Below are 14,151 nucleotides of genomic sequence, written 5' to 3' on the forward strand. Positions count from 1 at the left end.
TTACTGAATTTTAATTAATGGCCTGGTGGTGTGGTGTGCACATGTAAGCCATGCACCCGAGACTGAGGCAGGAAGACTTAAAGTTCAAGGCTAGCCTGGGCTGCATAGACCTCAAAAAAAAAGTTTTTAATTCAGGTTGTCCTTACCCCGCAGTGCAGAGCTATAATAAAAGGCTGCCTGTGGGTATAAACACTGTACCAGTTGACTGGAAGCTTTTCTAAACTGAAATAGGAAACAGCCATCAGCTAAGAGTGAGGATAAGGGAGGATGTTTCGGATCTTGTAAGACCAAGGTGAGCTGGGAGATATGGATGTATGGATGGAAAGTTAGGATATGGCCTGGGCACCATTTGTCAAGCAGCATTCAGGGATCCATTGGAAGTTAGTTGCTGTGTCTTAGCACAATAGAAAACAGCTGGGACTTGTTCTAAACAAACCATAGAGGTAAAATGGATGTAACTTTGTATTACAGTAAAGCATAAATAATTGTGGTCATGGTTCCTTTATATTTTTTAAAACTCAAATCTTGATGTTTGTTAAAAGTGGTGACATTATGGAGTTTTATTTTGCTTTTGTTTGTCCCCTCACCTATAGCTTAACCAGGCTGAATTTGAAGATCAAGAAGATGAAACCAGAGTTCAATATGAGGGTTTTCGACCTGGAATGTATGTCCGCATTGAGATTGAAAACATCCCCTGTGAATTTGTGCTGAACTTTGACCCTCACTACCCAATTATCCTGGGTGGTTTGGGCAATAGTGAGGGCAATGTGGGCTATGTGCAGGTAGGTATCCTTTGCTGCATGCATGGGGACATGTTATTTGGATGTACACGCTGTTTTATCGAACTTCTATCTTCCCCAGATGCGTCTTAAGAAACATCGTTGGTATAAGAAAATCCTCAAGTCTCGAGACCCAGTTATTTTTTCTGTAGGGTGGAGGAGGTTTCAGACCATCCCACTCTATTACATTGAAGACCACAATGGAAGACAAAGGCTTCTGAAATACACCCCACAGCACATGCATTGTGGAGCAACCTTTTGGGGTAAAATGTGATTTTGATAGTTAACTTACAAGCTCAGCTTGCACCATGTGGGCCTTATCATTAGGGTTTTGCTCTTTTTCTTTTGTGAAACCTCAGTTTATATAAGATTTATCTTTTTGAGGGAAGGAATTGGAGTATCTAAAATTTTTTATTTACTATGCATTTTTTTCTGTTTTCCTTAAGGTCCTATCACTCCACAAGGAACTGGGTTCTTGGCAATACAGTCTGTCAGTGATGTCATGGTGAATATCTGGGGTGTTTACTTCATAGATATGCATATGAACTACAGAGTATGAACTATATACATGAAGCTAAGTTGAAAACCAGCCATTTTTAGTGTGTAATACTTCGTGCATTTTTCTTTGCTTTTAATCTTCGTGCATCCTTCCCACCCTTCCTTTTTTGAAAGACAGGGTCTCTGTACATAGCATTGGCTAACCTAGAATTCAGAATCTCCCTGCCTCAGCCCTCTGAGTGTTGTGTGTATGAGCCTGCCTGGCTTTCCTTTGTAGTCTGGGAGGGATGAAAGAGGGAGAAGAATTAAAATAGCACTGGTGGTATTTATATTTATAGTGTTATTTTGGAGTTAATTTTAGAAGGTATTAAGCAGTACTCAGTACCCACATATCAATATTATACTGAATTTTGAGATGCATTGTAAGCCGCTGGACATGATAAAGTATGTTCACGGTTGACTTGGTTTGGTCAGCGCAAGCTTTGTTGTCCCCTTCTCACAAATGAAAATTAAAAAATTTTTAAGATTTATTTTTCATTTATGTGTATCAGTGTTTTGCCTGCATGTAAGTTCACCTGTGCATGCAGTGCTCATGGAGGTCAGAGAAGGGTGTCAGATCTCCTGGAACTGGAGTTAAAGAAGGTTGTGAGCCGCCATTTGGGTGCTAGGAACCAAACCTGTGTCCTCTGCAATAACAGCCAGTGCTCTTACTGCAGAGCCACCTCTCCAGTAACCCATAAAGTAATTTTTTAAATATTGCAACTAAATTTGCCCTTTCCTTTTGGTCCAAATGGATTGTTAACTATAAAACTGTTACTCTGAAGTTACTCTCAGGAAAATACTCAAGTCAGCAGCAGCAGCTTAGTATACCAGTATTACAGCTGTTAAAGTTCTGGTGTAGGGCCATGTGGTGCCAGTCCTTGGGAGGTGGAGGCAGGAAGATCAGGGTTTATAGGGCATTCTCTGCTACTTAGTGAGACCAGGCTGCATGAAACCCTGTCTACCAAAAGTAAATACATAGTAAGCACATAAATAAACTTCTGTCCTTCATAGCTGACTGGAAAGGAAAGGCAAAGAGCTTTGGTGAGTGGTGCATCACCGAGATCTGCAGCTGTTCTGCTCTCATTCCTAATTCCATCTCGGGGTTTCTTTCAGCCGGAGTTTCGGATAGCTGCCACTGGTGTTGTCCTCGATCTGGATAAATCCATAAGAATTGTGAAGAAGTTAAAGCTGACTGGTTTTCCTTTTAAAATTTTCAAGAATACTTCATTTATTAAGGTCTGTGTATCCATATGCTCACACATTCTTATATGTGTGTGTTGTTAAAGGAAGAGTCACAGTACAAGCCCAGGGACCCTTTATCTAAAGTGCTTAGAGCTGACAGTGTTTCAGATATCTTTGGAATGGACTCTCTAAGGTCTTGACACAAAATCCATTTATGTTGCATATATATGTTCAAATGGCCTGAAGGTCATTTTATACAGTATTTTTATTTTATGTGTATGAATATATCACCTGCATGTATCTAAGTGCACCCGTGTTGTGCAGTGCCTGAGGAACTCAGAAGAGGGAGTCCGATTGCCCTAGAACTGGAGTTACAGGTGCTTATTAGTCACCATGTGGGTGCCTGGGACTTGAACATGGGTCCTCTGCAGGAGCAGCCAGTGCTTTAACCACTGAGCCAGCTCTGGCTCCAGAAAAATATTTGAAATCTTGACCTTTCATAGGTTAGTTTTCTCCTTTTTTTTAATCTTTTTTTTTCTTTTTTCTTTTGAGACAGGGTCTCCCTGTAGCCACAGCTGGCCTGCAACTCACTATGTAGATCAGGCTGGCCTTGATCTCACAGAAATCTTTCTGTCTCTCCATCCTGAGTGCTGGGATTAAAGGTGTGCTCTACCTCACCCGAATAGTTTTCTCCTTTATATTGATTATTATATTTATACCGTATTACACTTAAATATCTTCAGCAATCTGCAGGTGAGGTCAGAGATACTTGATAATGGAAGCTATTACTTGTGTGTGAGACCCTCACAGAACTAGTAATGAAAATATGTACTTCCATCTACTAGGTTGGTTTCCCACTTCAAGGTTGGGTTAGTATGGAAGAAAATCCTAAATTTATCTAGTAGTTCAGTAGAAAAATAGACAAAGCAGTTTGCTACAAACTCATCAAGATTTCAGGGAACTGGACATGCAGTTTTACAATATTAGAGAGAGTAGTTTGAGGAGCATTTGTTGAAAGTTAAATGGGAAAAGAACCTCCATTAAAAATATAGTATTGGGCTGGGTGTGGTCGCTCACGCCTTTAATCCCAGCACTTGGGAGGCAGAGGCAGGTGGATCTTTGTGAGTTCGAGGCCAGCCTGGTCTACATAGTGAGTTCCAGGGCAGCTGGGGCTACAGGGAGACCCTGTCTCAAAAAGACAAAAAAAAATCAAACTTAACCCATCAATATCTTAGAATCTGTTTTGTCCATGGAGTAATTACAGCCATTTATGTGGTATTAGACCAGGCATGGTGGTGCACGCCTTTAATTCCAGCACTCAGGAGGCAGAGGCAGGTGGACCTCTGACATTGAGGCCAGCCTGATCTACATGGTGAGTTCTAGAGCTATAGGGAGACCCAGGCTCAAAAAAACCAGAGTTAAAGGCATAGCATGTGTCAGAAGATGGACTGTGCAAGGGAAGGCTCAGGCCAGGCTCTGTGTGGCTGATCTCCTCGGTGGAGTCCAGTGGAGTCATGTGTGCACACCTCTTTTTCCTCAAAGTTGTTTCAGACTTGTTGGTCATCTCATTGGATTTTTGTCAGGCCAGGCAAGGACTATCTCCTTTAGATTTCCATGAAGTGTCTTGAGAAAGCAGCAGGAGTCCGTGTGCTCATGAGTGCTGCTGCCAGGTCCTCCCCGCAGCAGAGTCATCCAAGTAAATTTCCCACTTCCTTGATCCACAAGCTTTCAAGTACATCTGTGCTGGTCAAACTTGGGTGCACATGTAGCCCACTGTGGGGTTGCTCTTGGAGACTTCTTATGCGGTCTTTACCTCCTCCACATGCCATGCTTTTGATCAAACAGGGCATAAAAACAGGCACTGTGATCCACTCCTGTGAGCTGGATCTTTGGTTCCCTCCTTTGAGCCACAATTTCACACCCCTCTGGTGGTGGAGCAGAGGATAATGTACTTCCCAATATTTGGCAGCAATTTCAGCGTGCTCCGAGCCACTGCATTCCCTCCAGCCCTCTCCCCCGAGGTCCCAGGTTGTGCATGGCCGTGACTTTGCCTCTGTATTAGGCTTATGCTGGGGACAGAGGACAGTTCTAGTCTTGTGAGGACTGATTCTCTAGAATGGATTTCCCGCCTCCCATGATGGCCAGCTGTGGTCTTTACGCTACAGGTGCTCCTGGGCATCCAGGCCCTACCTGACGTTTGACCTCTCCCATTCCCAGCACCAAGGGGTTTTCCATCATTTTTCTATTACTCTTCTACAGCCCCAGTGCACCTTCTCCTGTGCCCTGTAAAACATGTAAAACACCTAATTGAAATTCTAGAAAGTAAAATCAGTCTGGGAAGTTAAAAAAATTTTTTTTTTAAGTATTTAATAACTAAACTGATAGACTTCTCAAACTAAAAATACAATATGCAGTTATGTCTTAGAATATAAATTTGCAATTCTATATGCCTGTTATAATTGTTGAGTATTATTTACTGACAAAACTACTACCAAGCGCCAACCAAGCAGTAAAATTTCTCAAAGTTGCTGTACTGTGTGTTTGGCATAGCATTCATTCCCCTTCTAAATTCTCCATCCTATACCACATTTTCTAACGTAATACACAAAAACAAAAACAAACCCCAGCCGTAAGGACAGACATTCGGAATCAGAACTCCATTTCCAGCTTGAAGTTCACGGAAGAACAGCTGATAAATACCAAACGCTGCAAGACTTTGCATTCAGCTCCTTTGAACACTTGCCCTGGACAGAAAGGCTGCCCATTCTTTGCTATCCAGCAATGCACTTAAACACCAACCAGCCCATACTTAGCTGTACTGCAAGGGAGATGCTAAGTAAGCAAACAGCGCCTGAGCCACGCAGAAGAAAACTCCCTCTAGAGAAGTCTCATGGTGGCCAAATGGTGCTCTGTCCTGTTCTCCTGTCTTCTAATTCCATGGAGACTCTACTGGAGGGATCAGTGGCACCTGGTCTCTGTATAAATATCAATAAGTAAAACCAAGAAACCAAACTATCAGATGTCTGTTTTGATATCTAGAAGACTAAATGTGCAAATCCTTTTCTTATATTTTAATCTTTTTACATATTATTTTTATTTGATGTGTATGAATGTATTGCTTAGATGTATGTTAGAGCACCCATGTCATGCAGTGCCTGCGGAGGTCAGAAGAGGGCATTGGGAGCTGGAGAGATGGCTCAGTGATTAAGGACACTGTTCTTGGAGAAGACCTGGGTTCGAATCTCAGCACCCACATGGCAAAATCCAGATAAAAAATTTCTCTTCAAATATTAAGAACATACAAAGTATATTAAAGACTTGTAGGGGCTAGAGAGATGACTCAGCGGTTAAGAGCACTGGCTGCACTTGCAGAGGACCTGGGTTCGATTCCCAGCACCCACATGGCAGCTAACAACTATCCGTAACTCCAGTTCCAGGGGATCCAACAGCCTCTTCTGTCCTCCGTGGGCATTGCACGAAACAGGTGCACTTACCTACATGCAGGCAATACATGCATATTCATAAAATAAAAATAATAAAATGTTTTTTAAAAAAAGAAGGCGGCGTTGGATTCCCCTGGAACTGGAGTTATGGATGGTTGTTAGCTGCCATGTGGGTGCTGGGAATCGAACCCAGGTCCTCTGCAAGTGCAGCCAGTGCTCTTAACCGCTGAGTCATCTCTCTAGCCCCTACAAGTCTTTAATATACTTTGTATGTTCTTAATATTTGAAGAGAAATTTTTTATCTGGATTTTGGTTTTTCGGCCCTATTTTAGGAATTCCTGTGCTGTAGAGGGCAGGGAAACTTAAGGCAGTTGGTGACTTGGTGATGAAGGGCAGCGCATTTAGAGATACGCATGTCCTCAGGCTCATGACAACCAAACACAAGCGTCTTCCTTTGTACTATCAAAATCACCAAACACCGTCAGTAACACTGTATTTGTGACTAGAAAAGAAAAGAGTTAAGATCCTAAGGACTGGAGGTGGCGCTCAGTGATGAGCTGTAAAGCCCTGGGTTTGATTCCCAGCACTGCAGAAAAGATGATAGTGAACTGTTCAAGTGTGTTGGTTAAGTAATGGTATATGATCTACAGTCAAGCCTACAGGATGCCAGGAAAGGCCACATAGACCAATAAATAGCCCTGTGTTCTTCTCCAAAGATACTACTGATAAGTTTGCTGATGAGCTCCTGGTAAAGTCTTGAATACCTGAGACAATAAAATTGAGTAGTATGCTTTTGGATGTTAGTAATTGCACTTACAGTCAATTGGCTTCTGGTTTTTAACCAGTGATGCAGGAGGTAAAGTATATGATTTTATGTGTATGTGTTTTTATTTTCATTTGCCCATAGGGAATGTTTAATTCTGCCTTGGAAGTAGCCAAGTTTGAAGGTGCTGTCCTTCGGACTGTCAGTGGAATAAGGGGACAGATCAAGAAGGCACTCCGGGCTCCAGAAGGAGCCTTCCGGGCCAGCTTTGAGGACAAGTTGCTGATGAGTGGTAAGAATTCTTTGTGGGATGTTCAAACGCTGTGCTGCTGTTTATTATTGACTTCTAGCTCATGTTGATTGGAGAGTGTTTGGGTCTCCAGAAGCTCAGTTCGCTCCAGCCCTGTCCAGTTGGAGTGTGTTGTGTGAGCTGATTCACATTGTGTCTGTATCTGCTATGTTCACAGCCAGATGTGGTATTTGAGAGTAGTTTAGTTGGTGTGCTCTCTTCAAATGCTCTGAAACAGGTAGAGACATTGGGGTGGGGGAGGCTTAGGGGTGTTTCTTGAGATGGGTACAAATCTTTGGAAAATGTTAAAGTAAGTCTCTCCTCCAGACATTGTCTTCATGCGAACTTGGTACCCCGTCTCCATTCCGGCCTTCTATAACCCGGTAACATCTTTGTTGAAACCAGTGGGTGAGAAAGACACCTGGTCAGGAATGCGGACAACAGGTCAACTCAGGCTCGCCCACGGCATCAAGCTAAAGCCAAACAAGGATTCTTTGTATAAGGTAAAGGTCATGTGTGTCGGGGAAGATGGCACATGTTTTCTAGACAGCATCACACAGAGCTTTTATGTATAATGTCTTTTGCTTTGTTTTGTTTTTGCGATAGTACGGGTTGATTCCCAAGGCCTTATATATGCTAAGCAATGTTCTGTGCCTGAGCCAAGCCCACCAACCTTGTGATGTCTTGAACTTTGACGTATAAAGTCTGGTGTTAATTATCTTGGACAGTTGCACATCTCTGTGCTGTTGCGGAAAGGAGCAGAAGAACGATGACAGTGCTTTTCTCAGAAGTGGAAAAGAGATTTAGGACAGTTTGTAAAGTCAGGTATATGCTTGAGGGTTCTACATGACATTATGGGGTGCATATAGATAGTAAAGTGGCTGTATGATGAAACAGCGAGTATATCAGCGCGTGCGTGCGTGTGTGTGTGTGTGTGTGTGTGTGTGTGTGTGTGTGTGTGTGTGTAGAACAAGTTAAAATCTACTTAAAATCAGTAAAAACATTTATGTTAGCTGGGCGTGGTGGTGCACATCTTTAATCCCAGCCCTCAGGAGGCAGAGACAGGCAAGTCTCTGAATTCAAGGCCAGCCTGGTCTATATAGTGAGTTTCAGGCCACAGGTGAATTTAGAGCTACAGGGAGACCCTGTCTCGACCAAAAAAAAAAAAAAAAAACTATGTTAACTGTAGTTCGCATGTTCTCCACTCATCCTACGTTTCTCCCGTTTTGTATCTTTTGCCCTGTGCTTCCCTGTGACCTTCAGCCATTTTTATGCCTTCTTTGGAAAAACGTTTGTTCAGAGCCTTTGAGTTGATTTTAGCATATGCTGTAATCAGAGTTCACTTCCATAGTTTCCCATTGGAGATACGGTTTTCTAGCAGTGTTTACTGACAAGACCATCCTACCATGTCCTCTTGATTTTCCTTAATTGAAAATTTGTTGGCCATGTATGTTTGGAGTTATTTCTGGGTTCTCCCTTCGATAGTAATCTGTGTTTCTGTTTTTCTTCCAATACCATACTGTTTTGATTCCTACAGTTTAGTTAACTGTTTCCTTTGTTATACCAGTTTCACGGGGTACCATTTTTCAGTTGTTGGCCTTATTTCCTGAGTGACTGGAGTTATAGTCAAAGTGCTTACCTGTGCCTGTACCTTGAAGTGTTTGCCTGCTGAAGTGTTTCCTCTAGCAGTTTCAGAGTGAAAGGTCTTAAATTAAGGTCTTTGATCTGTTTAGAGTTGACTATCCTTCTTGTCCATTAATATGTGCTTCTTATATTTAAGTGCATATAAGTTGGGTGCAGATGCATATCTACAGTTATGTCCCCATAGTTATCCCTTTATCATCCAATAATAACTGGTAAGAGTTTTGATTTGTGTATTTTACCAGATGTCCGTGCAGCTGCCTCCACTTCCTTTTTGGTTACTGTCGGCTTTGACTGTCTTCTTCTAGCCCTTCCCTTTTAACTCAGATGTCCTGAAGCCAAAATTTGTTGTCTAGGCAGCTTATAATTGGATCTTGCTTTTTAAAAATCTATTCAACTACACCATGTGCCTTTTTATTCGTATTTATATGTAAAGATTTATTTCTGGGGGCTGGAGAGATGACTCAGTGGTTAAGATCATTGGCTGCTCTTGCAGAGGACCCAGGTTCAGTTCTCAGGACTCACATGGCAGCTAACAGCCATCCTTAACTCCAGTTTCAGGGAATCCAAAACCCTTTTCTGGCCTCCATGGGCATTACGTGCACATGGTACACTTACCATACATGCAGGCAAAACACTTCTACACATAAATATTAAATGTTTAGTAGCTGTCTGAAATCCTTAAGTAAATGTGGTCTCTGAGTATTTTTGTTATTCACGGTTTAACAGTGTATTTGAAAAAAATTGTTTTGCTCTGGGATATGCAGTTGTTGGTGCTAAGAGGCAGTTCAGGATATCAGCCTGCCCTTCTGCTACAAATGGTCCCCAGGCATTAGTTGTGCTATCATATGCCTGATAATAAAAGCGTGGCTCCTCTCACCTAAGTTTTTATTGAACATAGTGAGGGCATGGTGTCTTTTATGCAGACTGTTTTGGAGAAGAAGATTTATCTGAGTCCTTTAGATCTAAGTTTGAGTTCCATGGCTGAGACTTTTGAACATTGTAGGTGATGTCTGCAGAAATACATTTAAAAGCACAGCAGAAATGGTCTACTGATGTTGACATTTGGCTTCCTCGGGCAGAACTTTCAGTTTGGTGGTAATATTTTTGAAGCTGTTAAATATTTTGATCACGCTAAATTTGAATGTAAGACATTGCCTTGGGGGGCGGGGGCTGGAGAGATGGATCAGTGGTTAAGAACACTGGCTGTTCTTGCAGAAGACCTGGGTTTGAATCCCAGCACCCACGTGGCAGCTAACAACTGTCTGTAACTCCAGTTCCAGGGGATCTGACAGCCTCTTCCGTCCTCTGCGGGCATTGCACGACACGGGTGCACTTACATGCAGGCAATAAACACATACACATAAAATAAAAATAATAAATAAAATATTTTTTAAAAAGAACATTGCTTTGGAAATTATAATAGAATGTGTCTTTGTGCTGATTAAACCTTTTTCTGCCATCCTTCTATCAGAATCAAAGCTAAATATCTTTGGCTTCTGGGGAAGAGAGGCTGATACTCAAATGAGAGACTAGATTATTCTTAGAAGGCTAAAAGAATATCACCCCAATTTTCCAAAGATAAAGAAAACAAACTTGGAATCTGTCCCTCTGTTCTGTTGCGGACCCAGAGCTCCTCCCTGTTGAAGTGGGCCTGGTTGGTTTCCTGGAACTGAATATGTATAGGCTCTTGTGCAGTGCCCATTGAGGCAGTTCATGTATATGGATGATTAACTCTTGATTCTGTTTGTCACCCGAGAAGATGTTACATAACAGTTTTGCATACATTTAGGTTATGCTTTAAATATCCCATAGTCTGTTTTTTTTTCTTTTCAGCCAATCTTGAGGCAAAAGAAGCATTTTAATTCACTGCACATTCCAAAAGCTTTGCAGAAGGCTCTACCATTTAAGAACAAGCCCAAGATGCAAGCAAAGGCAGGCAAGGTGCCGAGGGACAGGCAGAGACCGGCCGTCATACGGGAACCTCATGAGAGAAAGGTACGGTCAGGAGGTGGCTTATTGCCCATTGCATTTCGATGTGGCAGCTGTGCTTTAGTAGCACAGCTACCCCCTCTGCCCTTTCTACTGTGTTGAGACTTCATGGGCAAGAATAATGTAAGCAAGGCCCTAGACCTGGAAGTTGGAAGAAGGAACGGATTCCATTTTTGCATCCTTGGTTAGTCATAGTCCACCTTACGTATTTGAATAGGAAGTAACTGGCACTCAGCTGGTGAACCACATAGCCCACTGTACATGGTGTCTTGCATGTGACACATGCAGGTGGTCTTGTAAAGGTAAATCACTAATATTTGCATCCCCCTGCAAACTGTGATTCGTAGAGCAGGATAAGTTTTCGCTAGATTAACATTCGCCTGGGATTGAATCTCATTTTGAGACCATCAACTCACGTGGTAAGGCCCCGGTATGTAGGTAGCAGGCAAGCTGAGACTTCTATAATGATCTGGTGCTCACTGTGTTTGTCCTTGTCAGATCCTGGCTCTGCTAGATGCTCTGAGCACAGTACACAGTCAGAAGATGAAGAAGGCCAAAGCTCAGAGGCACCTGCACAACATGGAGCACGCCAAGGTGAAGCAGAAGGAGGAGGAGGGGAAGTTGCGGCGGCAAAAGGACCTCAGGAAGAAGCTCTTCCGGATTCAGGGTCAGAAGGAAAGAAGAAACCAGAAGTCCAGTCTGAAAGGCGCTGAGAACATTAAGTGAGCCTTCAGACTGGGGGACCATCTTCTAGACCTGCAGAGGTGGCTGCAAGTCTCCGCATGTTTATGACAAGTCAGGAGGAGAGCCTGACAGGGACCTCTCTGGACATGGCATCCAGACCGTGCCTTGAAGAGGAGCCGTGGGAGAAGGCTGCTGGTGGGTGCCTGCTTGTTCTCAGCATGCAGTGGTGCCCGCGGGCATCAAGGCAGTGTGGCAGGGTCGTGTGCATTACCTCACTTCTCCCGGTCTTTATTTTGTGCTGTAGAAATGTCATTAAAATATTTTCCTGTTACGTTTGGCTTAGTGATTTAATTGGGGATGAATGCAGGACCATTGCTTCTACATAACTGCTTTTACTTTGCCATCTATATGAGGATGAAAAAGATTGTAACAAGCTCTCAGATCTTGTGTGAAATGTTAGTGTGTTGTTACTGTCTTTTCTTATCTTTTTGGTCTGTTTACTCAGTCACTGGTCCTAGTGGATGTTTTATATCTCATTTCCTATATTTTATAGATTAGTATAATAGGTAAAGTAAACACTTGTAAAAACCTTTAGAATGGGATTTGAGGTCTCAGTCATACATGATCCTTATACATTGTACCTACCTAGCTATAGGTGGTTTTTTTTTTTTAATATTTTTATTATTTATGTGTATGAGTGTATTGCCTGCATGTATGTGAGTGCACCTGTGTCATGTTTCTTAATTGATGTTACTCATGTAATCAAATTACATATATATTCTGTATACATTATATGATTATCTGTTGGCATATCGTATGTGATCTAACCCTATAGAAGTATAGAGTCACATACAATGTGTACTTTGGTTTCCCCTAGTTGTAACATTTTGCAAATATCATAATCCATTGATTTTTTTTTTAACTCAGATTTCCTCCAGCTGTTCACCCCTTTACACGTTTGTGTGTCATCTTTGTACAATGGCTGTGCTAATTCTCTATACTGATCTGGTTTTAGTATGTGTACTGCTAATCTAAGTGATGTATTGCCTTCCTAGAAATTAGTGTGTAGTAACTATAGAATAATGAGTTTGGTTGATATTTTTATATACACATATGATGTGCTTGGATTGCATTTTTCTGTTTATTACCGGCTTTTGTCTCTCCTTCCCCTGATACCACACATCACCTTTTAAAACTTGTGGACTAGTGAAAGTTCACCTAGAGTGAGCTGTTGGCATGATTGGGAGCAGTTGGCCTAGTCTAGAGGCTTCATAAAAGCTCAGAGCTTTCAGTGGGCAGGTGCTTATTTGCCCTATGTCTCTGTAAGAATTGATAGGGATATGAGAATCCTGCCACATGGGCTACCAGAGTGGTCGTGCACAGACACTTTTGAGGAATTCTGGGTATAGATTTCCCTCTGCTACCACATGGGCTACCAGAGTGGTCATGCACAGACACTTTGAAGAACTCTGGATATAGATTTCCCTCCTCCAAAGCAATGAAGATGGCAGCATCCAATATGCTAACAGGCTGAGGAACTGACATATAATACCATAAAAATTATAAATAACTTCTGTGCATTAGGGAACATAATTGATACATTTCAAAATATGAAACTATATTTCAGTTAAAATATACAAAGCACTCTGTACACTTACAGTTAAATGACAAGGAAATTACAGTAAATGAAAATTAGTTTTTAAAAGTGACATGTACACATATACCACACTCAGAAAATAAATGTGACTCATAAGTAAATTTGTTAAGGGATAGGCATTGCATATAATATTGCATATATTATAAAATATTTTAACCAAAAGAATGACTTTCTTCAGTAAGGAAGTAAAGTCTAACTACTGTGTGTGTGTGTTGTGTGTCCTTCTGGTGTGTATACACATTTGCTAGTATTAAAAATCCTGGTTTGTCAGTTGAACAAGGCAGATAGAAAGGTGCATGTCAGCATATAGGCTGGTCTTGGTGCTGTGCTGTACTCATAATCCCAACTACTTGGAAGAGTCAGGCCCTCTGATGCAGGAGGTCACAAGTTCAAGGCCAGCCTGGGCAACTCTCAAAAATGAAAAGCAGGTTAAGTGATAGAGACTTGCCTTCCATGTGCAAAACCTAAGTTCAATCCCTAGTACTGAAAAAAAAAAAAAAAAAAGCGTAAACCTCTTGTGAAAGGAATCATAAACTTTATTTTCCATGTAGAATGTTTTACTGGTTAAGGGTCTAGCTGGCTTGGTTCATAAAATGTGTAATGTGAGTACTTTTTGCAGTCATGCCGTTGGCATCCATCTTGGAAGAAGATAGTGGGAACTCTCAGAGAGGGAAGGGTATGCTCCGTATGTTAGAACAGGTAGCGACATATTCATGAGGTTCTGTTTTTCTCTTGGTTTTCAGTTTTGTAAAATATGCCTGACATAAAATCTCCCATTTTAAACATCTGCGGTTGTCAGTTCAGTGTCATTCACTGCATGCACAATCGTGCAACCATCTCTAGCTCATCACAGTGAAACTGCACCCACTAAACACCTCCTCATTCCGTTCCTCCAACTCCTTGCCTCCATTCTTTCTGGCTACTGTAGGGATTTTGTTTGTGTGTGTGTGTGTGTGTGTGTGTGTGTGTGTGTTTACGCCACTATGTGTGTTCAGAGAACTGGCAAGAGTAGGTTTTCCCATCATGTGGGATGTGGGTCTCAGAGACTGAACTCCAGTCCTCAGGCTTGGTTGCAGGCTCTTACCCACTGAGCCATCTCACTAACCCTAAGTTCTTGATACAAAGTGATACTGCTTAATTCACTCAGCGTGTCTTCAGAGTTCATCTCTTTTTAGTATATT

At 41.9% G+C, this 14,151-nt stretch overlaps 1 protein-coding gene across 1 annotated transcript in view; it reads left to right on the plus strand.

The window, feature by feature from the left end:
* The window catches only part of Bms1 (BMS1 ribosome biogenesis factor), a 39,288-nt gene extending 25,814 nt beyond the window's left edge, over nt 1–13,474 (plus strand). The window contains 8 exon segments of the mRNA XM_008832696.3: nt 594–782; nt 862–1,042; nt 1,226–1,284; nt 2,433–2,555; nt 6,852–6,999; nt 7,324–7,499; nt 10,474–10,635; nt 11,128–13,474. Coding sequence (XP_008830918.1) covers nt 594–782; nt 862–1,042; nt 1,226–1,284; nt 2,433–2,555; nt 6,852–6,999; nt 7,324–7,499; nt 10,474–10,635; nt 11,128–11,355 — 1,266 coding nt within the window. The 3' untranslated portion in view covers nt 11,356–13,474.
* Nucleotides 13,475–14,151: the final 677 nt, after the last annotated feature.

Source organism: Nannospalax galili, unplaced genomic scaffold (genome assembly GCF_000622305.1).
Source record: "Nannospalax galili isolate Female #2095 unplaced genomic scaffold, S.galili_v1.0 scaffold1036, whole genome shotgun sequence".
Lineage (NCBI taxonomy): Eukaryota > Metazoa > Chordata > Mammalia > Rodentia > Spalacidae > Nannospalax > Nannospalax galili.